Source organism: Cupressus sempervirens, chromosome 9 (genome assembly GCF_028749045.1).
Source record: "Cupressus sempervirens isolate cs-2001-9-10 chromosome 9, ASM2874904v1, whole genome shotgun sequence".
NCBI classification, from domain to species: domain Eukaryota; kingdom Viridiplantae; phylum Streptophyta; class Pinopsida; order Cupressales; family Cupressaceae; genus Cupressus; species Cupressus sempervirens.
The window spans coordinates 750,705,117-750,731,013 of NC_143126.1; the positions used below are offsets into that span (position 1 = coordinate 750,705,117).

The following is a 25,897-nucleotide window of genomic DNA, read 5'->3' on the forward strand; positions in this document are numbered from 1 at the left end:
TTGCCACATGGATTGTGTGTCCTATTTCCCTTGGCAGGCTACAAAAGTGGAGACTTATCAGATAGGCTGGCGTACAAAAAAGAACTAATTGGTTTGGGTTCTAGCATCGTCAGTGAATTGGTTTCCTATTTCTAGGTCATCAGATGGAGGAAGATCAATGTCTCTCACTATATCACAATGGGAAAATGATCGATCTTTAGCTATAGTGACATAGCGAGGATTTGCCACATGTCTTGGCAGGCCCAATTTGGTAGGCATGGTTAGGTTAACATCATAGTTAGAATTAATAATATTATAATCCATCATGGTTACATTTTGAAGGGTGGTGCAATCAAGGTGATATGACAATCAAATGTGTGAGGACTCTATAAGGTGGCAAAAAGAAATAACACAATTGGCCCACATGGCTTATTCTCATTGTGTGATTGGGTTGACCTACTGACTTTGCTTATTCATAAGCCAAAAATGAAGAAAGATAGGGTTTCTTGCATGATCTAATCTTTTCAATTGATTTAACCACTCTAGAGTTATTATTGTGCTAGAAATGATTTAGAGGCATTCTTTTCACAGGCTAATTGTCCATTTTGAAGAATTCTAGTATTAATTGGCATCGTTTCCATCACTTCATAGTTTACTCCAGTTAGGGTTTCCATGATTTTCATGGCTCTGCAAGTGTACCAAATAAAATCTATTATTTGGATCATCTTGATTATCCTCTAAGAATTTAATGATAGTGGTTGTGGAGTAACTTCAGTGAGAAAATATCTCAGTTATGCATGAGCTATAAAAGTAGTTTTTGTAAATTTTATTAAGGTTGACTTTCTTTATTTTTCTCTAGCATTGCTCTAACATGCTACTGTAAATCCCTTTTGTCTTAAACTATATGGCATTCTACCTTATATCCTTTAACCATTGATGTATAGTGCAAGACCTATTTGCCTATCATTAGTGTATTGTGGATATCTACAATCCTGCATGACTGTATCTCTTTGACCTATAAATGATATATAAGTGAATCTCATCTTCCTTGTGTCATATATTTGGGTTTTCTGATCTATATGTGACTGGTAAGATTTTAAAAAAAATTGTGTGTGTGTGTGTGTGTGTGTGTGTGTGTGTGTGTGTGTGTGTGTGTGTGTGTGTGTGTGAATTGATGGTTCAAAAGTGCATGTATGGGTAGAGATTGGATTAAACACTTTATTTTGGTGTATCACCCCTTAGATTAGAGTAGGTACATTTTATTTCATGCATTCCTTCTCCCTATTCCTCTCAAAGTGTAGTTAGGTGCACCCTGATAGTAAAGGAAGCCAGCCTTCATTGAAGAATCAACCTCACAGTTCAAGTCCCATAGCTTAGAGTTTGTTTCCATGTTTCACAAGGTTGTCCTTAGGCAAAAACTTTGGACAAAGGTGCAAAATTTTGTGACAACAATTTCATATGTTCATTATGTTGGTGTTTTGAAAAACCAGAAGGTTTCAAATTACCCTGATGAGAATAAGGTACATCTATGGGTAGCTAACTCCCATCTTCAAAATACTATTTTAGACACTAGGAAAACTATAAGGCTAGACCCTTCTTCTACTTCAGGCTCTGCAAAACCTAGGCAGGTGGACCTTAGATTCAATTACATGGTACTAGTGCTAAAACATATTCATGAATCTATAATCAGCAGATTTAACCCATAATTCTCTTAATGACTCAATCAATAACATAGATTTGCAGTAGCTAAATGCAAGACAATGAAAATCATAAGCTGAGTGAGGGTATTCTATTGTAACTCTTCAACATGAAAGGGAAAAGCATTTGATTAATGATGTTGAGTTTAGCAAAACCTCAAATATGCAGTAGTACAGACAAGTGATCCTGTAACTGATCAGTACCTTATCTATTGGGTAATTCCATGAATTGAATACATACATTTGTGATATCAATGTTGTATTCCATACACCAAAGTACCAAATCTATCTAATCATATTGTGAATTAGAGATCATTGTTCATAAAGACCTCATTCTCATGAGATATCCTTTTCAAAACAACCAGCAATCATGTCAAACACATCAAGCATTTACTTGAATTTTTGTTCCAACAACAAAACATATCTAACATACAACCTTGAAGGGATGCAAATGAGTCATAGTTCTTTGTTCCTAGACCACATAAGACTATAGATTACTGAGATAGGAGATGAGAATTAGAATGAAACTAAAGAATTTCTTGCTCATTTGTATTCATTTCCTTGAAACTATACATTTAGATGCATGAAATCAAAACATAAAAACACCTAATAGATCTTAATTTTCTATATCATCTTCACTACTGCTTTCATACAAGAGAAAATATGTTGAAGAATGAAGGTGGAATCATATTTTTGGATCCAACAAAGTGGTCTCATAGAAAGATTGAAAATTTTGAACCACAATGGTCTCAGAGTGAAAAAACTAGAACCAACCCAATGAGAAAGAAAGAGAATGATATAGATGAAAGAATTCTCGAATTTGCTCTATGTTTGACATCTGTCCACTTGAAAAACCTCCTGAAGAAGTTAAAAGAATCTCTCTAATCTCTCTCTGCAACTAGTGAATCAAATCTTCCATCATAACTAAAAATTGGAGCCAAATTATACCAGAATGGCATAATATCTTCAAAATTAATCTAATAGACCTTTTACCATGTGTTTTTACCAAGCCTATAACTCCATCTTCAATTTTTGTCAGTTTCACCGAGAAAGCCCAAAATTTACATTTCTACCTATAACCTGGACCAATGAATTCCTATGCAAAAACGAACACCATAATTAGAAAGTTCATCTTCTCCTACTTCCAATGATATATAATATCACTATATTCGCCTATAGCAAACCCCCTGAAATTCATTTTGAAAAATATACCCCTATGCTATAAAATGCCTTGCAATTTGAATTTTCAAAAATTTTAAATTTTCTAAAGTGTAAAATTTAGAACATAACCCTTTTTCAATTTAAAAGTTTTTGAATGTGCATTTCTTGAAAAAATAATTTAAAATTATTTTTTACCATTTTCAAATTTTCACTCATCCATGGATCTTGGGTCAAACCCTTTTTGACTAGGCATGCAATGTGTCCACCTCTGATTTGTGGACCCCTGCATAGTCATTTGCCACTAGGCACCATGAGGTGGCCTCTGATTAGTCTACTAGACATCGCCACATGGCAGCCTCTGATTCGCTACCTAAGTACCACCAAACCACCGCTTCACCAATTTGGATGCGCTCACCACATCATTGCCATGTGGCACATTACTATTGGTCTTAGATCTTACCCCACCACATCACCACAGATCGAGACTCGCTGCCACATGGCAAGTTGGTGCTTCCCCACTTGGCTTATTTTCCTTGCATCTTGGTGAAGTGGGGAAGCGGTGACCATCAAATCTCACCACGTGGCAAAGTATGATGCATCCATTTTGGGCCTGCTGAAATCTCATTGCTGCCACTTGTCAATTTCTAATTTTTTCTCAGGTCTATTTTGACATGATGTCATCTTCCTCTGGTGAGTGTTTGGGCATTCAAAAAATTTTGGTTCTCGTGTCAGCTGGTCATCCACGGTAGGCCCCACCTTGCAAGCTTCTATTTCCTCAAAAGGTGTTGTCATATTGACACTATGCTATTGCACAATGGTGTATTTAAACATTTAAAAGTTTCCAATATGGTCAATATGGGATTTAAAACCTCTCACTATTTTCCCTCTCACTACCAACATCAAGCATCTTCATTTGATGTGGTCTCCCTTCGATGTACGTTGCCTCCCCTATGGCTTGTTTCTCTGTGAAGACAGTCTTCAAACCTTTAAATCATCAAGCTCCTACTATAAAAAAAAATTGTACTCATAACTGGTATTCCTACTAATTGATATCAAATATTGTGAAGGTTTCCACGTGGGGGTTCCTTTTGATGTGGAACTCTTCTCTGGCACCATTTCTCCAACGTGGAATGCTGGCATTCATTGCATCTGCAAACCCTCTTTTAAACATTGACTTCCCTACAAACAACCAGATGTCTAGAGCTCCCTGCCACCAACATGGATATTGTAGTTGTGAGGGTCCTAATTACTTTTTGTACTACTTCCATACCTACCATTTGAACTATGGGGTCTCTGCTTCAAAACTATGTCTTCTTCCCTTCATCAAGCTGCAGAGTTTTTTAATCAGTTTTTCTCTATGTGGGTGTTTCTTAGTGTGGAGGTTCCTCTTTGCACGTCTTCGCCTCCCTTGAATGCCTTCAAAATTTGCTTCACCAAATAGCTTATCTGAATGTCATGGATGTTCATGGAGACCAACTGTGTCATCCTTTGCCATGCTTGTGAGTTGTTTGCTATTTGGATGTGGGTGCCCCTATGTATGTTGGACTTCTTCTTTGATGTAGCTATGGATTTTGTGCATGGGAGAATTCTTCACAAATGAAGTACTTGTTGCATATCATGAACTATAGTAATTTAAACCAATGAAATAAAATGAGCCTCTAAGTTTGTGATGAAAATCCTCTGAGATAGTGGGCAAGTGTTTTCCAAGCAATTTCTACAAAATGTTTGGGTATTCTCCAAACACTATGGGACCCAAAAACAAAGAATTATGGAAAACATGGATTTTTTCCTTGGCTTCAAGGTCTTTTGAGGAGTTTGTAAGTGGTTCAAACCATGCTGATGAAATAACTATTCCAATGAAACCTCCTTGATGAGCCTGAAATTGTCTTCTGTAGACTTCCACAACTGAGGCATAAGCATGCAATAGGTTATGGCCAGCAACTTAAGGCTCTATTAAAAAGTTGCCAGCACTGTAATTCCATAAAGAAGCAAAGCATCTTTGTGGAGGATATTCCCCTATTTCATATCTCAATATTTCCATAAGGGAGACTATTAATCTATCACCTCCCAAAAACATAACAGTTGTCGTCAAGCCAGATTCAACATCATCACCCATTTCTTTAATCCAAGACAAAAGCTACCTATCAGCTTCTAAAAATGCTTTCCCTAATGCCTCTTCTTTATTCCAAATATTGAAGACATATAAAAATATTTGACTTAACCTCTTAATGCCTATGCTCATATCTAAAGACATCAACATGGAAAGAATGATTACACCATCTTTTAAAACATCTTTATTTCCCCATGTCTAGTTAGTTTGATGCAATTAGTCGGGCCCCAAAGTAGGTCCAACTAGAAAAAAAGTATTTTCAAACACTTGATCCTTTAAATTGGCCTATTGAACATTTGGCACTGGTTTGAAACAAATTTGAACACAAGAAACAAACTTTGAAATGCACTTTATACCTGTTTGCAACTTGTCAACTTAGTGTCAAGAGGTCCTTTGACTGGCCTTAAAAACTGACCAAAACATCGGACTGGGCTCTGAAATCAATCATATTGATTCTCTTTTCCACATACTTTTACCCTATCCAATATTGTCTCATGACAAATTCTCAATCAAAAGATATTGACTGTTGAATTCGCCCTTCCAGAACTACTTGCAAGAAAATATGTCAAAAAATAATAAATCGTATTTGGATTTGGCTTCAAAATCTAGGTAAACTAACACTTGGGGAAACAAAAGTTGGTTCATTGGTTCATTGTGATGAGGAAAATATGAATCTATGATTAGGGCTCATAATGAATAACAGGATGCATTTGGAAAGTAGTCAAAGTAAGCTACTCAGAATTTGTTGACTGAAAGCACTGACAGAAAAGCATTTTTTGCAAATGGAATTGACCTAGAAAAGTGTGTAGACGGATTTGTCAAGATTTGAAAATTGGCACACTTGAAGTATTTTCAGAGGGGAACACAGTGGTATGATCCATTTGATCTCACCTATCATAGATTTTGAGGTATGGCATCATGAACAGGGGTACTGATCAATTTTCCTTTCTTGACACCAGTAAAAAGTTAGAAATTGCATTTGGAATCGCGTTTGAAAATTGATCAAATGGATTCGTCATAAGCTTAAACTTGAAACATAGCAAGTCTTTGACCTCTAAAATGTAGTACAAAAGTAATTTTCTCATTTTGTTCAACTAGGTCAAAGTTATAACAAGTCAAAAAGGGCTTCCAAGAATTCAGAATAAATTGCATCAGCATGACATCAATAAATGACCAACTTTGAGGGATTCAAAACCTAATCAAATAGACTCAAAATGACTTGAAATTTGAAACATAGGTTTTTTGTTATGGACACTAAACACTCCCAAAGTAGTGGGTCATGAAACATTATTGGGTGCAAGATATTCAACTACAAACACAACCTCCTGTCACTGTTTGACACTTAACGCAAAAATGCAAATTTGAAATTTGCTCAAAACGGGACTTCATGAAATGACTCGAAACGATAATTTATCATCATGGAATATATAGACACACTAAATGAAAGGTGCTAGAAACATTAAACACCTCTTAGGCCTCAAATGGACAGTCAGGTACAGATGCATTTAATAGCACTCGTGGGGCTTAATTTTTTTAATGGTACTCAAAATCGAGGCTTCAAATTTTGAATCCCAATAGTGGCTCTATCTGGGGATGCATGTCCCTTGCAGGCATGGCAAGGATTTAGATCTTTGGAAGACACGCACAAAACACAAAAACTTCCTGTCGAACAACTTTATTGAAAGCAAGAAACAACTACTACTATGTACAAACAATGACCCTGGGCCACTGAACTTCAACAAAAACTTTTACCCCTATCATAAATCTAATTCTCTTCTAAACTTTCATGAGGTAAACTAGAAATACTTCTCCTATAAATTTCACCAATTAGATCAGCATCTCGAAACACACCACTTAGCAAAAGTGAATCTACATCTTTACTTTCATAATGTGTATAAAAACTAGTTTCACTTTCTACATCTTTTTGCTCACTATGAAAGTTCTGGTCAGCATACTCACAAATATCAGACTCAAATGAAAAACCTTCTCTAACAAATGAATCATGCATGCTACCAGTCTCGAATATGAAGGCATCATATTCAACATGGGGAAAAGGATCACACATACCTTGAAAATATGATAGCCGGATTGTATTCAAATGAACAATTAGATTTGTACTTACAAATGTCATCAATGTCATAATTTGAAACTAATCCATAATCCTCCAATGACTCTTTGAAATCAGCAAATGAATTAGTCATCACATTAGAGTATTTATCATGGAACTCATTGCAAGGTGTATGCTGATTTTTAATAATAATTTCATCAAACACCTTGTTATCCACATCATGAGATGCAACATCATTATTATTTTCATTGTCACATCTAGAAGAAGAATAGTCTGATTTCTTACAACAGTACGACAATGTATCATCATTAAGACCATCCTCAACTAAATATGAACCTTCCATGTGCTCTTCAAAAAGAGGGTTGATAATTCCATGCAAAGCTCCTTTGTAAACATTATGACAAGTGATGTGTCGATCAACATCAAAATCCTCACCATATGATGGATTAGTGAAAACTTTAAAACCATTTATAACATCACTGTCATGAACACTTTTAGCATAAAAAAAATAGAATCATCATATGAAGACTCACCATTCACTCCATCAATAAAGAATGTAGAAAATAGATCAATATTAGTTGCATCATCTCCATGAAGGTGATTCAAATGTCTTGCAAACCAATCATCTTTCATTTTATCCATATGTGCAGATGAATTAATTTTAGGATCACTCATATACTACTAGTTGTATATGAGCAATGTTAGTATGCTAATAGAAACCAAATTTAAATAAAGCTTCTACAAACTAAAAAAAATTCATAAACTTCAAGATAGACTAAGATGAGCTCTCAATTGAGAATATGAGCCATTAATGGGCTCTCTTCAATGAGAAGCTCTCTTTTTAAGTAGCTTTGTCTAAATAGATAGGATGTATGCTCAAGCTTATGCTTCAAAAAGGGCTTCAAATGGAGTTGGAATTTGGGTCTGAGTGTATGGTTTTGATGTAAAATGGCTTCTTAAAATGGCATTATGACTTTACTTCATGGATTGTGTTATTTTGCAAAGGGGAAGGATCCAATTTATAGGCAAGGGGCTTGAGGGTTTGAGGGCTAAGATGCAAGGATGGAGAAAAGCTCATGGAGGGCTCAGATTGCATGAGAGGAGAGCACATGGATTGTGATTTTTTATAGCCAATCAGGGAGTGACACATGTCATAGGGTGAGAGGATGGAGGAAAGGGGAAGGATGAGTCAACAAAGGAGGCTCAAGGGATAAAATATTCATAAAGACCCTCATAATGGCTTGTAAGAGCAATAAAAGGGCTTGGAAGAGTCATTTATGGCCTAGTGGGCTTCATAAAGTTTTATGGTTGAGATATTTTGAGGGAGATGAGAGCAATTTCAACTTGGGCTTGATTAGGAGGGTTTTAAGCTTGCTTAGGATTGTGCAAATGATTAGAGAATGGATTAGGATGGTTTAGGATTAGCTTAGGGATAGGCAAGTGGATGGCATTTAATGAGGGTGGGTGAAGGAGGAGATATTTGTTAACTTTGGCTTGGGTTAGTAAGTCTTAACCCATGTTTAGAGAATGTGACAAGGTTAGGAGGGGATTAGGATTAGGTTTAAAGACATCTTCTAGAAGAGTCTAGACTTTGGATGAGGATAAAGACTTTCTAGAATAGTCTAGAACTTCCTAGGATGAGGATGAAGACTTTCTAGAAGAGTCTAGAACTTCTAAGGATGAGGATAAATTAGATTTTTAGGAAATAAATAAAATTTTATTTATTTCAAGGGTTTGGGTTGAGGAGATATTTATTAAAACTTTTTTTTAATAAACATGAGGATTAATATTTAATCTTAATTAAATATTTTGAGTTGGGATCAGGGGTAGGAAATGATGGGATTAGCCTTTAATCAAAATTAAAGAAGGATTAGAGGATTTTGGAAGAGGTTAGTGGTCTTAAGAAAATTGGCCAAGTTTTGGGCAAAAAATAAATTTTTTATTTATTTTGGGTTTTTTGGTCAATTTATTAATTAAATTTGTGGAAAGGAAAACTAATGTTGAGATCGCTAATCTGGTTGATCTTTGTTTAAGGTCCACCTTCTTCTCCTTCCAAGGGACTATCTTTGAACAAGTAGATGGGGTCGCAATGGGCTCCCCACTCTCCCCGGTTATTGCTAACCTTTATATGGAGCACTTTGAAGAGCTAGCCCTCCACTCTTTCCCCCTCAAGCCTAAATGGTGGAAGCGATACGTTGACGATACCAATGTTTGTTGGCCCCATGGTATTGATCAACTAGAAGAGTTTCACATTCATCTTAACAACATCTCTCCTAGCATTGCTTTTACCAAAGAGCTTGAATCCAACAATCAATTACCCTTCCTTGATATTTTACTCACTAAGAAACCAGATGGCTCTCTGGGACGTCGAGTGTTTCGGAAGGCCACGCACACAGATCTGTACCTTCATGCTTCTTCTCACCACCATCCGAGTCAAAAAGTTGGCACGCTTAAAACCTTAGCCTTAAGAGCCCTCAGGATTTGTGATGATGACCACTTAAATTTGGAGTTGACCCACCTCCGCCAAGTCTTTAGATTAAATGGGTACTGCCACAAACAAATCTCTAGGGCCTTTGTCCGTGCTCGCTCTTTCTTTCTTTCCCTCTCTGCTCCCCGACCCAACCCCTCTCCGCCTCCCACTTTTGTGTCGCTTCCCTTTATAGATGGGGTCTCCCAGAAGCTGGCCAAGATTCTAAGCAGAAAAGGCCTTCGCGTGGCCTTCAAACCTTGGTTTAGGCTCAAGAATCGCACCCCCGCTCTCAAAGATTCCACAGATGTTTTTTCAGCATCAGGAGTCTACAAAGTTTCTTGCTCTTGCGGGATACCGTATATTGGTGAAACTGGTCGCTCTTTCAGCACTAGAATCAAGGAGCATAGTGCCGACATTAAACACGATAGGGTTCATCAGTCTACTTTAGCGGAGCACTCGTCAGCCACTAAGCACCACATTTGTTTAGAAGATGCCCAAATCGTATCCAAGGAGGACAACTATTTCAAAAGGAAGCTCAAAGAAGCTATAATTATCAACAGTCACCCTGTCAACCTCAACAGAGATGATGGGTGGACCTTAAACCCTTCGTGGATTCCTTTGCTGACTCAAGACCAACGAACTTGATCCTTTGGTGTTCTGAGCCCGTCGGTCTCCCCTCGCCTCCTTGCTCCTAGTTTCTCCCTAGTTGGTGGCCTGCTTGAGGTTGGTGATTGCTCTCTTCCTTTTCTTCTTTTCTCCTTCCTTTCGCTGTGTTGTCGGTATCTTTAGTACGCTCCCATCATTGGTTCCTTTGTTCCCTTTTTGGTGGTCCCCGTGGTTCTTTTTTATTTTTATTATTTTTTACTTTTATTTTTTATTTTTTATTTTTTATTTTTATTTTTATTTTTATTTTTTCCTTGTTGACCCCCCTTTTTAAAAATATTGTGTTTCTCATTCTTAGTTCATTCTTATTGTTATCTATTATTTGGTCTATTTTGGTTTTACGTTCATTTTTTATTTCTATTTTTATTGTTTTTTCAATTAGTGTTATTATTATTCTCATTTTGTGAGCGCTTTCATTGTTATTTATCATTTGATTGTTTGTTTTTATTTTTTATTTTTATTCTATTTAATTTTTATTTTTACTTTTATTTTTTATTTTTATTTTTATTTTTCTAATTCATTTATTTATTCTTTATTACTTTATCTCCCCCTCAATCCACGTGTTCCCCCCCCCCCACCTCCTCTCCTTCCTCTTGTTATATCTTTGTGTTTTCTCCAGTCTGCTGCTTATTATTATTTTTCTCTTGCTCTTCATCCTGATGATGGATCACTGTGTGTGATCCGAAACGTTGATGCAAAAAACTTACAACACAATCAAATTCCAGAAGTACGACCAGTTTTTAATTAAATAATTAATAAATAAGGAAATAATGTATAAATAAGATTTAAACATTTTTGGGAGGGATTCCTTAATTAAATATTTTTAATTAAGATAAAGGGATTTAATGGCATAAAAATAAATTAATTAATAAATGATGATGTTATCAGAAATTTTTCAGAAAATAAAAATATTTTATTTTCTAAAGGTTTTTAGGTGTATACATTTTGCCCCTCTTTGATGCGATGTCGCAAGTGGCATGGCATCAAAGATAAGAAAATAAGATGCCCAAGGCTAGAGCAGAAGAGGAGAGAATGGATTGTGAGATGCCCCCTCAAGAAGGCGGTGGGGAGAGAAAGCAAGGTTCGATGGCTTCTTGAAAAGTACAAGAATCTCGGATGAGCAAGGAAACTCAGATTTGCAAAGATAAGGGGCTGAATTTTCTCAAACTCTCACTATGGGAGAATGATAAAGGAGAATCAAATGCACAAGAGGAAGCAAGCTTAAGACTTTAGGGAAGGTGGAGGATGAAGGAGCGAAGTGCTATAAAAAGGAATCTAGGATAGGGAGATGGATGAGAGAATTATAAAGCTGATGTAATAGGATTTCAAAGAGTCAGATTGGCAGAAGATGGGTTTTGGAGATCCCTAGGACTAGGATTGTGGATCTCGAAAGATGAGGCTTGGTGGATTGATTTGGATTCGTGGATCCCTAAGACTAGGATTGTGGATCCCTAAAGCTAAAGGCGAGGAGTGATTCAAAGAGATACTACTGCATAATCTGGGGTAGGAGAGATGGATGTTGGATATCGATGGGGGATAATGGAGATGAAGGAAAACCATTGAAGCTTTTTGAGGGGGGGGATACTTCAAAGAGAAGTACCACCATGTAGTTGAGCACTAGATTTGCTATAGGACTGTTGGTTAATTGCCAAGGTTACCAAGAACATCAAGGCCTTTTCACCAACTGTCCAAAGGACTGACGAACTGACTCAAGACAAACACGCAAGAATTTCTCCAGTATCACACATGAATCTCAGAGAAAGTAGTGTGGAAACAACACTGGGTAACCCACAAGCAGAAAAGAAAACAAGCAAAAGACATGATCAAGACCTTACGCTTTGATTGCCCCATTCACAATATACCATGATATGGAAGATCATGGCAACCTTAAGGAGGGAACAAGGAGATTGCTTGGAAAAGATATTTCAAGACCCAATAAGGAAGAGTCCAAATCAAAAGAAAGCAAAAATCCAAAAGAGAACCGTTTGCCAACGAGATGGGTAGGACGAGGTACTAACGGACCAAGATCAGACATGAGGAAAGTTATATCTTGCAAGGACCTATCGGAGAGCACCTAAGCTGGTGGATTTGGATGAGTGATGCGTTTGGCAAGTTGAACTAAGAAAGATAACACTTTGGTGATAGGAAATCTAGCTAAAGGATGCATTGGAATAGCTAACCAAGATGTGCGATGGGTGCAAGATGTTGATCAAGGATGAACTAACATGAATGCTAGATAGATACAATGGTACTAAGCTAAAGAAGATGTACAAGCTGATGGACCAAGATATGTTACAAATGTACAAGTTTGTTCATATTTTGTTTTTTGTGAGATGGAAATGTTTGTGAAGAATGGGATGTCTATAATAGGTGATAGGTGGATAGGTAGATGGTTTGCGAAAAGCTTAAGTGAAAATGGGGTTTTGTGTGTGCATGTGATAGTATACAAGCTAGGATGCAAGATTATTTACAGGCTGGAATATGGTACAAATTTTGGACAAGATTCAGATATACAAGGTATGGTACAAGATTTACAAGGTATAATACAAGCTTTGGTAAAAGATTTTACAAGCTGAGGTACAAGATTTTACAAGCTGTACAGGAGGTATTTACAAGCTCCATTAGATTTTGGATATTTGGTTGGAACACCAAGGGAACAAGTAGGTGTTTTATGGGATGGTGGGTGAATGGATGAGAGATAGGATAGTGATAGATAATGGATTAGTCTTAGTACACAAGGCTCCTGAATTACTAGGTTTTCACCAAGGTACCTATCCAAGGCACTTGAATTGCCAAGTTTTCACCATTGGACGCTTATTTCTCTTTACTATTTTTTTTGTATTTTTCAAAATCTGGGTATACCAAGGATCTTCAAGCATAGAACTTCTTGAGATGAATGATGTTAGTAGGATCATTCAAGAGTTCTCTTTCCAGTGTAGATAGCTGATAGGCTTCGAAGCCAAAGGGAGCAATGACAACATAAGGACCAAGCCATGTAGGTTCAAACTTGCCCTTCTTTTCTCAATCTGCTTGGACTTTCATGTTTTCTTTGAGGACCATGTCACCTGGCTAAAAGTGTTGTGGAAGCACCTTCTTGGTGAAATTCCTTTTGAGATGAGTTTGATAGACTGTGAGATGATCATAGGCTTGTTGTCACTTCTCATCTAAGAGATCTAGCTGGGTGAGCTGAGCTACTCTGTATTCTTCATCTGATATTTGCCCTTGCAAAGATATGCACAAGGAGGGAAGTTCAACCTCTATAGGTAGTACCATTTTAGCACCATAGACTAGGGAGTATGGAGTTGTGCCTGTGGATGTACGAAAGGAAGTTCGATAGGCCCATAGGCCTGGATTTATTTGTAGGTGCCAATCACGGCCAGAATCATTGACAACTTTCTTCATGATTTTGAGGAGGGTTTTGTTAGTTGCCTCTTCTTGGCTGTTACCTTGTGGAAAATATGGGCTAGAAAAGTGGTGATGGATGTGGAGGGAAGTGCATAATTCTTCCATGTTGAGATTTTCAAAGTTACCTCCGTGGTCAGTGAAGATGGTGGATGGGATGCCGAAGCGGCAAACAATGTGGTACAAGATGAACTTGGAGACCTGAACTCCTGTAGCTGAGACTAGGGGGACTGCTTCCACCCATTTAGTGAAATAGTCTGTAGCTGTTATTATCCATTTTTGTCCATCAGATGAGAGGGGTGTGATAGTTCCAACTAGATCAAGGCCCCAACAAGCAAAATGCCAAGGTGGTGTAATAGGTTGTAGATCCTGTGCTAGAGCGTTCACAAGATTTGCATGCTGCTGACATGGAATACACTTTCTGACAAAGTCATAGGAGTCTTCTTCAATGGTAGGCCAATAGTAGCCTACTCTAAGGATTTTTCGCGCTAGGACAATACCACTCGTGTGGGCACTGCAAAGTCCAAAGTGTACTTCCTTTAACACCATCGCGGCCTCATTTTGGTCTAAAAATCGAGAGAGAGAATCGTGATAACCCCGATGATATAGGGTATTGGCTATGATAACATAGCGGGATGATTTTCGAATGAGGTTCTGGCGTTGGGTACGTGTGAGGTGAGGGGATATGATACCATCGTTAAGGTAAGCATGAATCTCATGGTACCATAGGGATTGGGACCAACCAAGATACAAACACGGTTTGAAACCTCATTTGCATAGGCAAGTGTGAGGAGCTCCTCCACTAAAAACTCATACTGTGTAGCTGCTTAGGGAATTTCCAAGAGTGAGCCTATAGTAGCCATAGCATCTACTACTTTGCTCTGTATTCGAGGCACTTGTGTAAACTGAAGCCTTGTAAAATGCTAGGTTAGCTGATCAACTAGCTCTTTGTAGGGTAATAGCTTTTCATCTTTGGTTTGATATTCATTTAGGGCTTGCTTGATGATGAGATGAGAATCGCCAAAGATTTGTAGCTCAGCAATGTTCCATTCTGCAGCTATCTTTAATCCTGTTATGAGGGCCTCATATTCAGCTATATTGTTGGTGCTAGGGAATTGTAGCTTGAAGGCTTTTGGAATGTAATCTCCTTGAGGTGTGACCAACAATATTCCTACCCCTGATCCATGAGATGTGTATGAGCCATCAAAATAAAGTTTCCATGGGGATTGTTCTTCAATTAGACAGATATGCTCATCTGGAAATTTTGTGATCAATGGATAAGCATCTCTTAGAGGTGCATCAGCTAGGTGATCTGCTATAGCTTGCCCTTTGATTACCTTTCTGTCCACATACTGGATGTCAAATTCGCTAAGGAGCATAACCCATTTGGCCAAATAGCCTGTAAGTGTTGTTTTGGAGAGCATATACTTGAGAGGGTCAATCTTGGAGACTAGTTGGATGGTATGACTTAGCATGTAATGGCGAAGCTTTTGAGTTGAGAAAATAACTACCAAACAAGCTTTTTCCATAGGAGTGTAATTGAGTTCATAAACAACTAGGGTTCTATTGATGTAGTAGATGGCTCTTTCTCTACTGTAGTCATCGAGCTGTGCTAGAAATGCCCCTAGAGCAGTAGGTGTGGTTGATATGTACAAAATCAGGGGACGACCAGGAACTGGTGGAACCAAGATAGGGAGATTGATGAGATACTGCTTGAGATGGTCGAAGCTGCGCTGACATAAAGGATCCCACTTGAAGTTCTCATCCTTCTTCAGTAAATGTGAAAATGGTGTACACTTATCTGCAAGCTGGAAGATGAAGCGTCGAACAGATTGAAGCTTTCCCTAAAGAGAACGAAGTTGTCACAGTGTCTGGGGAGGAGGCATGTCTAAGATAGCCTTGACCTTCTTGGGGTCGATCTCTATACCTCGTTTAGAAACTATAAAGCCTAGAAGCTTGCCAGATGTGACCCCAAAGACACATTTATTGGGATTCAGCATGAGATGATATTTGGCTAACCTATCAAAGACTTTCTCCAGTTCAGCAAGATGATCCATGAAGGTATGAAACTTGACCAAGATATCATCCACATAATCCTCCAAAATTCTATGGATGAGATCAAAAAAAATGGTTGTCATAGCTCTTTGATAGGTAGCCCCAGCATTCTTTAGGCCAAAAGGCATCATGTTGTAGCAAAAGTTTCCCCAAAGGGTAGTGAATGCTATCTTATGTTTATCCTCTTCTGCAATCTTGATTTGATTATACCCAAAAAATCCATCCATGAGGGACAAAATTTCATGTCCAGCTATAAGATCTATAATCATATCTATGTTGGGCAAGGGAAAATCATCTTTTGGACAAGTTTTGTTAAGATCTCTGAAATTAGTGCAGATTCTGATGTCACCAGAAGGCTTAGTGACGGGGACCATGTTGGAGATCCACTCTAAATAGTCGATAGGTTGGATAACCTTAGTAGCTAACATTCTTTCTAACTCATCTTTGACCAGTAATGCCACCTTGGGGTGCATTTTTCTAAGCTTTTGTCTGACAGGCTTGATCTGTTGATTGACTGAAAGATGATGAACTACAAGCTTTGGATCAAGCCCTCGCATGTCCTGATATGACCATCCAAATTGGCCAATGTTCTCTCTTAAGACCTCAAAGAGGAGATCAGCTTGGTCTTGTGATAGGGATGCAGCAATGTGAACAAGCCTAGGGATCTCTGAAGAACCAATGTTGACTTCCCTAGTATCCTCAATTAGAATAGAAGATATCTCTGGTAGATTATCTTGAGGAGGTAATGCTAAATCCTCATGTTCTGCTTGTGGCTCTAGATGTTCTTGCTGAGGGGTTCTCTTCGCTACCTTAGCTAGTCTCAGATTCACCTTAGTTCCAGTTTTGGGTGTATTGGAACTAGGTTGGGGATTTTCTCCAAAATACCCCTTGGGATCTAGCTTGTAGATATAGGCAGAATCTGGCTTTGTTTTCTTGTGAGGTGTTTCAGCTCCCATGAATCTCAGAAGTGCTTCCTTTGATGTGAATTCATCAATGTGTATGACACAAGGTTGGTCCCAATCTATGAGTTGTGGATGGGCGAGTGGTAGGTCAATGAGGTGGATGGATAGTTCTTGGAGAATAGAGTCTCCGAGGGAGATTCGGTCTAGGATATCATTGTAGGCTCTCTTTTCAACTTCCTCAGGAATGTCTTCAATTTTGACAAGGTCACGATGAATGTTCAAAAAAGCGTGACCATCCATATTGGTGCCCTCATTTGTGGGTATGCCAAAGCCAAGACCTGACTTCGATTCCCACTTGTGTGCATCGATAGGGCACTACATGCCTCTTTCTTCTGATCCTAGACCACCACCTTGATAGTTCCATTTGTCAGTGATGAGCTTATGTTCTTGGGGATACTTCTGGTTGAAGTGATCAAGGTGTGCCTGATTCCTTTGAGGTGCATCCTTATGTAACCAATTGTTGATATCTAGAGTGAGCTCCTCATGAAGAGGGATTTTCGAGGATACAAAGGTTGTTGGGTCAAACTGTTTGTATTGAGGAGGTGGAATCTCCTTAGCTTTGTGATATGTTGGTCGTCCATGGGCATGTGGATCAAGTGGGAGTGCCTCGACAGAAAATGCATCCGACAGACTATACTCTCCATAGCCCTTGTTATTGATCTTCACGATAGACAGAGTAGAGGCGACGATGATTTCTGGGTCATTACAAGTGTGGGATGGGCTGGCGATGGATGTGCCAATATCAATTCTAGGGTAATGGTTTGTATATGAAGCTTCAACCGCATTGTAGTAAGCAAAGGGTTCTGGATCAGCATGGATTGTTACCTCAGTGCCTTGATGCAAAAATTTGATGCACTGATGGTAAGTGGATGGAACGGCTTTCATGGCATGAATCCATGGGCGATCGAGGAGGATGTTGAATGGTAGGTTTAGATCAATAACATGGTAGAGTGTTTCTTGGATGACTGGCCCAACCTTGATTGGCAGCAAAATAGTTCCTTCTGTAGTTCTTTTCAAGTTGTCATAAGCTTTGATGGCGATAACCTTACTGATGATATCTGCCTCAGTATACCCAGCTTGTTTTATGAATTTTAGGGTGCAAATATTCAAGGCTAATCAATTATCTATCATTACTCTTTTCACGGCAAAATTGGATACCATGATGGCTATGCAAAGCAGAAGGGTGTGATCTGGCTCGACCATGGGTATGTCAGTGGGTTTGAACGATAGGGCACATGAGGATGAAAGGTGTCCAACAAGATTATGAAAATTAGTAGCATTGATATCAGAAGGGACATGGGATTCTATGAGAGCACTATCAAGGATATTCTTGTACACAGGACTAGTGCAAAGAAGGTCTAAAATGGAGATTTGGGCTGGCATGTTCCCAAGGTGTTCCAAGATATTGTACTAGCTTTTTGATGGAGCTGATGGTGCTGGTGAAATGGGCTGACCTGCGATGTTCAATCGGGCTCTTCGAGTGGTGACTGCACACTCATTTTTTGGTCCTTGGATATTGATAACATTGACAGAAGGCTCTTTCTCGGATATACAACCTATAAGGCTACCATAGTCTATATAGGATGAAGTGTGGTCATTGTTCTTCCCATGCTATTGGTTTGGCTAATGGTTGTTGGTGTTGTTGTTGTTGGTTTGGATAGGTGCTTTTCTAGGATTTTGATTGTTGTGGGGAGGAAAAGCATTTTGATAGATCTGTAAGCCTGCATTGGGAGAGGTTTGGGCACCAGCAGTGATTTCCTTTCGATCAATGAGGTCCTGCACATAGTCTTTCAGTTTCATGCATCTGAGGGTAGTGTGACCTTTTACCCTATGAAATTTGTAGTACTCATTGTCTTTGTACCATGCAGCTTTGGATTGGCTTGGGTCAATTTACTGGGTAGGAGGAAATTTGATGAGGTTTTCCTTGACTAATTTCTCAAAAATGACATCCAATGGCTCACCAAGGGGTGTATAGTTTCTAGGTGTAGGTTGAAATCTGGGCTTTTGTCCTGCAGCTACATTGATGGCATTAGCTTGATTGCTAGACCCTTGAAAGTTTGGTCTTGGATTGTGGTTTTGATAGTTGTGGTTATTCTACTATTGGTAGTTGATAGCTTGCTGATTGTTTAGTTGATAAGGTGGGTTGGACTGGTTGTGAGAAGGACCAACAATATTCACATGTCTAGTGTTAGTGACGCCATCTATTGCAACATGCTTGTTTTTGTTCCAATACCTAGACTTGTCATTGGAATGTGATTGATTTTGGTTGGCTTCCTTGTAAATCTTGACCACACCATCTTTAATGAGTCCTTGTTCAAGGATCATTCCTTTCTCTTTGATATTTTTGTAGGTCTGCAAACAGTTCATAGTCATGTGGTGAGCCAAGCTAGGATGGACATTATCTATAAACATTTTCACCAAATGGCGCTCTGGCAAGGTGCAAGATATGCGGGTGGTAAGGGTTTGCCATCTTTGTAGATATTTGAGAAGGCTTTCTCCACCTTTTTGCTTAGTGTGGACAAGATCAACTACTGATAGCTCTGTTTCAACAAGATGGGCATATTGGGCTAAAATGCCTCAGATAATTCAGCAAAAATTTTAATTGTTCCATATGGTATTCTATAAAACCATTCAAGAGCTGGTCCGGCCAAGCTTTTGGGAAAGAGACGCAAGAGGAAGACATCATCGTATGCCACTTCTTGGCAGTGCATGTAAAATTCTTTGATATGTATGACAGGGTCCCCTTTTCCTCTAAATTTGTCAAATTTAGGTGTCTCAAAATGCTTGGGAAATGGTGTCATGGTAATGGCTCTATCAAATGGGTAAGGACACACATTCTCAAACTTGAAGGTTTTTGGATCATTTCCCTCTTGGATGTTTTTCAAAGCTGTCTTCATGGCTTCCCATTCTGCATTAATGGGTGATGGTTGGGGTGCCCCCAATGTAGGAGTGCCTTGAGGTAGATATGTGCTAGATGGGGCAATGGAATATGGATGGCTTTGAGGTATGGGTTGGTAGGGATTGTACATGGCTTGGGAAACTGAATGGTGGATGATGGGTTGCTGAGGTGGAGTGGCACATATTGTTGCATGTGTTGTGAGGCTTGCTGTTGATATTGGATTTGAGGTTGGGATTGAGGAACATTAGCTGGTTGTGGCATAAATGGATTGCTTTGTGGAGGTAAGTTATAAGATGGTTGTGAAGCTTGGGGAAAGGATCGGGGAGCTTGTGGAACTTGACTTTGGATTTGAGGAGTTTGACCAATATATGTGGGTTGTGCCCCCATTTGGGAAGCTGTCTGCATGGCGAAGGAGGCCAAGTAATTGGTGGTTGGTGGCGGTTGATTTCCTCCTAGAAGTTGCATAGAAAAATAGTTGGTGATAGGAGGTAATGGATTAGTTGGTGGTGGAGGTGGTGGGAATTGAAAGCTTGAGAATGGAACTGATGGGGTTTGATAGCTTGGTGGCTGGATTTGAAAGCTTGGTAAAGTGGTGGCAAGAGCTTGGGTCACTTGAGAGCTTGGTAGAACATTGGTAGTAGCTTGTGGGGTGTGATAGCTTTGTGGAGTGAGGGTAGTAGCTTGTGGATTTGTGGCTGATGCCACTGAGCTTGCAAGACCTAATGGAAATGATGGGATTGTGCTTTGGGCTGTGGTGAACAAGATGGGGGTGATGAAAGGTTGATTACTTGGCCCCATGAGTGGCATCCCTATTGTATATTATTGAGGTTGGCCAAAGATGCTAGCACTGATTTGCGAGATGGGTGGATTTGGAAGACTAGGTTGGGGAGCAACAGCAGCAATAGTGAAGGGCGTGAACAGTGAGGTGTTTTGGGTAAAGGGGGTTTGGAGTGAAGAGGTATGAACAAAGGATGGAGTGGTGGTGGCTAGGTTGGCTTGCGGCATGGAGATTTCAACTTGAGTGGATGGTGGTATGTTTGGGTCTATTGGATCATATGGATTGGCTGGAGGCTCTTCTTTTGGCATATATTGAGGATAATTTGGATCATAATAGCCTATGGGTGGTGGCAGCTGCCCAAACAATAGGTGAGATGGATCTGATAGTGGAGGGGGTCTTCCAAAGTCAAAGGTTCCTACAGTGTCCCTTCAAAAATTAGCCATGATTGTCTCTTTGTTCTTGTCTATAATGGCGTTTACCAATACTGCATTTCTTGGTTGGTTCATGAAAGCTTCAATGTTAGTAGATGATGGCATAGCTTTCTCTGGGTTGAAGGATGGCTGAGTGCTCAAGGGGTGAGGCTATTCAATCCAAATGATAGGGCTCCATTGTTTCTTTCTTCTTGGCTAAGTGAGTGATGGGTGGCATGAAAAATGCTCCTAGGGATGAGATGCAACAAATGTTGGTGGATGCAAAAGGGAGGAAGGCTTTTCTATGCAAATGATTTCCTAGGTTGAGGCAAAGCTATATGACAAAACCTAAGGAGGATTGGGTTGGGGATTCTAACTTCAAAGATATGTTGCCAAAGCACAAAAGGTTTTCTTTCCTATGTGCAAGCTTGGTGGTGATTGTGTCAACTTAAGGATAGACTGATGATCCTTTAAGAAGAACACGAGATTGACCACTTGTGGATCCCAACCTTTAGCTCAAGGTGATGAGGGATAACAAGTGGCAAAGCTAGATTACCCTAGACAAAGCCTTTTCAAAGGGATAACCTTGGTGAGATTGGTGGTTTTGAAATATTTTAAGAATGGAAAACTTTTAGCAAGGTGACAACAATTTTTGAAGGCTTGGATGTGAAGATTTTGGATTGCTGGCTAGATGGTTTGGTCCTAAATGAGATGGATGAGCTAATAATGCTTAAGGGGATAACCTAAGATGGCTAACTTTTCTACAAAGATGACTCTAAGGTGAAGCTTATCCAAGAAGGTGTGGAGAAACAAGGGTGTCTAATCATAGAAATCATGCCTAGTTGGTAAGGCATAAGCAGGATTAACTCCTAGATGTTGGCTAAATTTGATGGTGCGCTCTAACCAGACCTCTTGAAGTACTTTGTTGGCGGCTTTATCCTCTGCTTTGTGGAGTTTGGCAATTCGAGGACTTGGTGTTAGTTCCTTTCTCTTGGCTGACAGTTCTTGGTATGCCTGAGATGGTTTGAGTTTAACTTTGTGGAACTTTTGTTTGGGTTTGGGTTGCTCTGACATCAATTCTTGAATTTTCTTGGCTTTGAGAGACCTCGGTTATTTTGATTCAACTTGTTCAACTTCTGGAATAGGCAGTGACTATGTTAAGTGTGTCCTAAGCTAGGATTGACCAAGTTTGGCAAACATGCATTCAAAGACAAGTGATTAAACATTCAAGTTTTTTCCTTTGAGCATTCAAGATTGAGATTTTGTGTGTTGTTTTAAGAACTTTGAAGTCCTTTGTTTTAACCTTAGATCATTCAAGATTGTTTTGGACTCAAAAGTGAAAATGACTCTTTGGACTTTGCTTTTCATTCAAGATTTTGTGTTCTAGTTTGCATATTTTAAGCCCAAAAATGATATTCCTAGATTGTTTTGATGCATGAAAAACCTAAAAAATATTCAAGATTTTGCAAAAAGACATTTGTTTGGAACAAATAACAAAGCTTTTAGGACAATTTTTGGAAACCATTTAGGACTCTTAGTTTTCATGAGATTTTTCAAAGAACTTTAAAATATTTGCAAATGAGGTTCATTTTATCCTTGATTGATGCTTTGAGTTTGATTTAGATTTTAGTGTGCACTTAGTGTTGATTTTGAACCTTTTGAAATAGAAACTTGAAGTTCTTTTTAAATTCCCAAAAATGAAGTGTTCCTAACTTTGCATGAATGCATCTAAAACCTTGATGTTGCAAGGATGCAAATGATTGGATTGGTTTTGTTTCACTTGTTAAAAGATTTTTTCTTTTTTGCAAATTTTTAATTTTTTAATGAATTTAAGTATGATTTGGGGGTTCATTTTAAGCACTAAAAAGAAGTTTGTATGATTTTTCTTCTTTCAAAAAAAATGGCCAAGATCTCCCACAAGAAGAAGAAGAAGAAGTAGATGGAATAAGAAGAATATAGACAAGAAGAGGAAGAAGAATTTCAAGTGCTTTGTCCACCTATCAGCTTGAAAAATCTGCAAACGCTATGAGATAGATTATGAGTTCCTTTGTCTTTTTCATGCTCATGTGGACCTACAAAACCAATTTATACAATCCTACCAATCACAAAAACAAACAAAATTAGCCAAAATTAGCAAATGACATACAAAACTTGACTAAAAAAGATAATGAAGATGACCCATGCGTGGTCCCACCGGGCATGCCAAAATGTATATGAGCAATTTTAGTATGCTAATAGAAACCAAATTTAAATAAAGCTTCTACAAACTAAAAATAATTCATAAACTTCAAGATAGACTAAGATGAGCTCTCAATTGAGAATATGAGCCATTAATGGGCTCTCTTCAATGAGAAGCTCTCTTGTTGAGTAGCTTTGTCTAAATAGATAGGATGTATGCTTAAGCTTATGCTTCAAAAAGGGCTTCAAATGGAGTTGGGATTTGGGTGTGAGTGTATGTTTTGATGTAAAATGGCTTCTTAAAATGGCATTATGAATTTACTTCATGGATTGTGTTGTTTTGCAAAGGGGAAGGATCCAATTTATAGGCAAGAGACTTGAGGGTTTGAGGGCTAAGATGCAAGGATGGGAAAAAGCTCATGGAGGGCTCAGATTGCATGAGAGGAGAGCACATGGATTGTGTTTCCTTATAGCCAATCAGGGAGTGACACATGTCACAGGGTGAGAGGATGGAGGAAAGGGGAAGGATGAGTCAGCAAAGGAGGCTCAAGGGATAAAATCTTCATAAAGACCCTATAATGGCTTGTAAGAGCAATAAAAGGGCTTGGAAGAGTCATTTATGGCCTAGTGGGCTTCATAAAGTTTTATGGTTGAGATATTTTGAGGGAGATGAGAGCAATTTCAACTTGGGCTTGATTAGGAGGGTTTTAAGCTTTCTTAGGATTGTGCAAATGATTAGAGGATGGATTAGGATGGTTTAGGATTAGCTTAGGGATAGGCAAGTGGATGGCATTTAATGAGGGTGGGTGAAGGAGGAGATATTTGTTAACTTTGGCTTGGGTTAGTAAGTCTTAACCCATGTTTAGAGAATGTGACAAGGTTAGGAGGGGATTAGGATTAGGTTTAAAGACATCTTCTAGAAGAGTCTAGACTTTGGATGAGGATAAAGACTTTCTAGAATAGTCTAGAACTTCCTAGGATGAGGATGAAGACTTTCTAGAAGAGTCTAGAACTTCTAAGGATGAGGATAAATTAGATTTTTAGGAAATAAATAAAGTTTTATTTATTTCAAGGGTTTGGGTTGAGGAGATATTTATTAAAACTTTTTTTTAATAAACATGAAGATTAATATTGAATCTTAATTAAATATTTTGAGTTGGGATCAGGGGTAGAAAATGATGGGATTAGCCTTTAATCAAAATTAAAGAAGGATTAGAGGATTTTGGAAGAGGTTAGTGGTCTTAAGAAAATTGGCCAAGTTTTGGGCAAAAAATAAATTTTTTATTTATTTTGGGTTTTTTGGTCAATTTATTAATTAAATAATTAATAAATAAGGAAATAATGTATAAATAAGATTTAAACATTTTTGGGAGGGATTCCTTAATTAAATATTTTTAATTAAGATAAAGGGATTTAATGGCATAAAAATAAATTAATTAACTAATTAATGATGATGTCATCAGAAATTTTTCAGAAAATAAAAATACTTTATTTTCTAAAGGTTTTTAGGTGTCTATACTAGTTACTAAAGCATACATCTTCAAAACATTCTTCCACAATTAGGTAATTTTTCCCTAGAAGTAATTTCTTTGTCTTCATATTGTGTAGACAAATCTTCTTCACAACTTCCAACCTCTAGTTGATTTGCACAATTCTGAAATGGGATTTCACTTTCAGATTTAGAAAAAGAACTCATACCTTTACTTTCATAAGAGCACTCACTTTCGTCATTGCTTTCTTCTTCCCAATTTGCATTTGATTCACATGAAGAAAAATGTGTACTATCATTGTTCTCTTCTTGATTCGAGTAACAACTCCCATCATTTTCTTCACATGATGCTTCTTCACAATACATCAAATCGGTAACTTCAACTTCATCAATTGACACATGACTTTTAGCCTCTTCATCCTGACTCTGAGATGAATATCTTACAACTTCAAATTTGATGACATTCTCAACATGATGTAATCTATCAATAAGATAAATTATTCCTTGCATACCTGATTGATCAAGTGAATCCATGTTATCATCCACTACTAAAACATTACAAACATGTGTGCTCTATTCTTCTGACTGTGACTGAGATAAATGTGACTCACATTCTTCATCTTGTGTTATCTCTCCATGGCATGTCAGATTAGCAACATCAAGCTCATGATTAGAGACATAACTCTCAGCCTCCTCACTTGCACAAGATTGAGATCTAGCTATAGCAACCTCATATTTGGAAGCATTAGTTACACAATCATACATATAATTATCATGAAAAGAACTTACTACTGTAACTAAACCTTGATTCATAAAATCAACTTAGTGCTCAACCCTATCAATGTCTGAAATGTTTCTTACTAATCTAGCATCAAGAACATGTGTAACTTCATTTGTAACTGAACTAACCTTCCCTATACACACAGTCTGATCTAAATTTTCCACTTGATTAAAACTTATAGTAGGGGTATTGATAAGCTGATCTAAAATTGAAGCATCAACACCACATTCATCCTTTCTTTCAAACAAATTATACTGGCACACATTTCTAGCAAAATGACTTCTAGTCAATCCGTATTTTAAATTGTTTTCAATCTCTATAGCAGTCATAAAAGCCTTATATAATGTCCTAGGTTCTTTATCCCTTAATAAATAACTCATTTTCTTGTCAAATGCATCAAAATAGACAACTAAACACATTTGATCATTCGGTCTATAATTCTTAGGGATATTATTCAAAACTTTTGCAAATCTAATATTGAATTTAGGAACTAGTTCATCATTCCTAATTTGAATCTTCAAAAACTTATCAAAATAATCAAATATGCTTACTCTTTCCTCGAACTACTTCATGAAGGCTGAAATTAATTCATCCCAAGATGAAATTGAGCATGCCAACAGAAAGGAAAACCAATCCCTAGCATCACCTTCTAAAGTTTGAACAAACAACTTCATATGAATGTCTTCATGAGCAATTTCAAAATCACCAACCAACTCACTAAACATCTAAACATGATGACTGGCTCAATTTTCATGGTTCCCACTAAACTTAGTTAAATACATTCTAAGATTATAC

The 25,897-nt window shown here is 38.0% G+C and overlaps 1 protein-coding gene across 1 annotated transcript; it reads left to right on the forward strand.

Moving 5' to 3' along the window:
- The first annotated feature begins 9,104 nt into the window (after positions 1-9,104).
- Positions 9,105-10,130, forward strand: LOC149540865 (uncharacterized). The gene has a single exon (XM_089802746.1). It carries the CDS (start codon positions 9,105-9,107, stop codon positions 10,128-10,130), a length of 1,026 nt encoding a protein of 341 aa, XP_089658872.1.
- Positions 10,131-25,897: the final 15,767 nt, after the last annotated feature.

What these genes read in the sequence shown, in the direction of transcription:
- LOC149540865 (XM_089802746.1), top strand. Translation starts at nt 9,105, where the DNA reads ATGGGCTCCCCACTCTCCCCGGTTATTGCTAACCTTTATATGGAGCAC.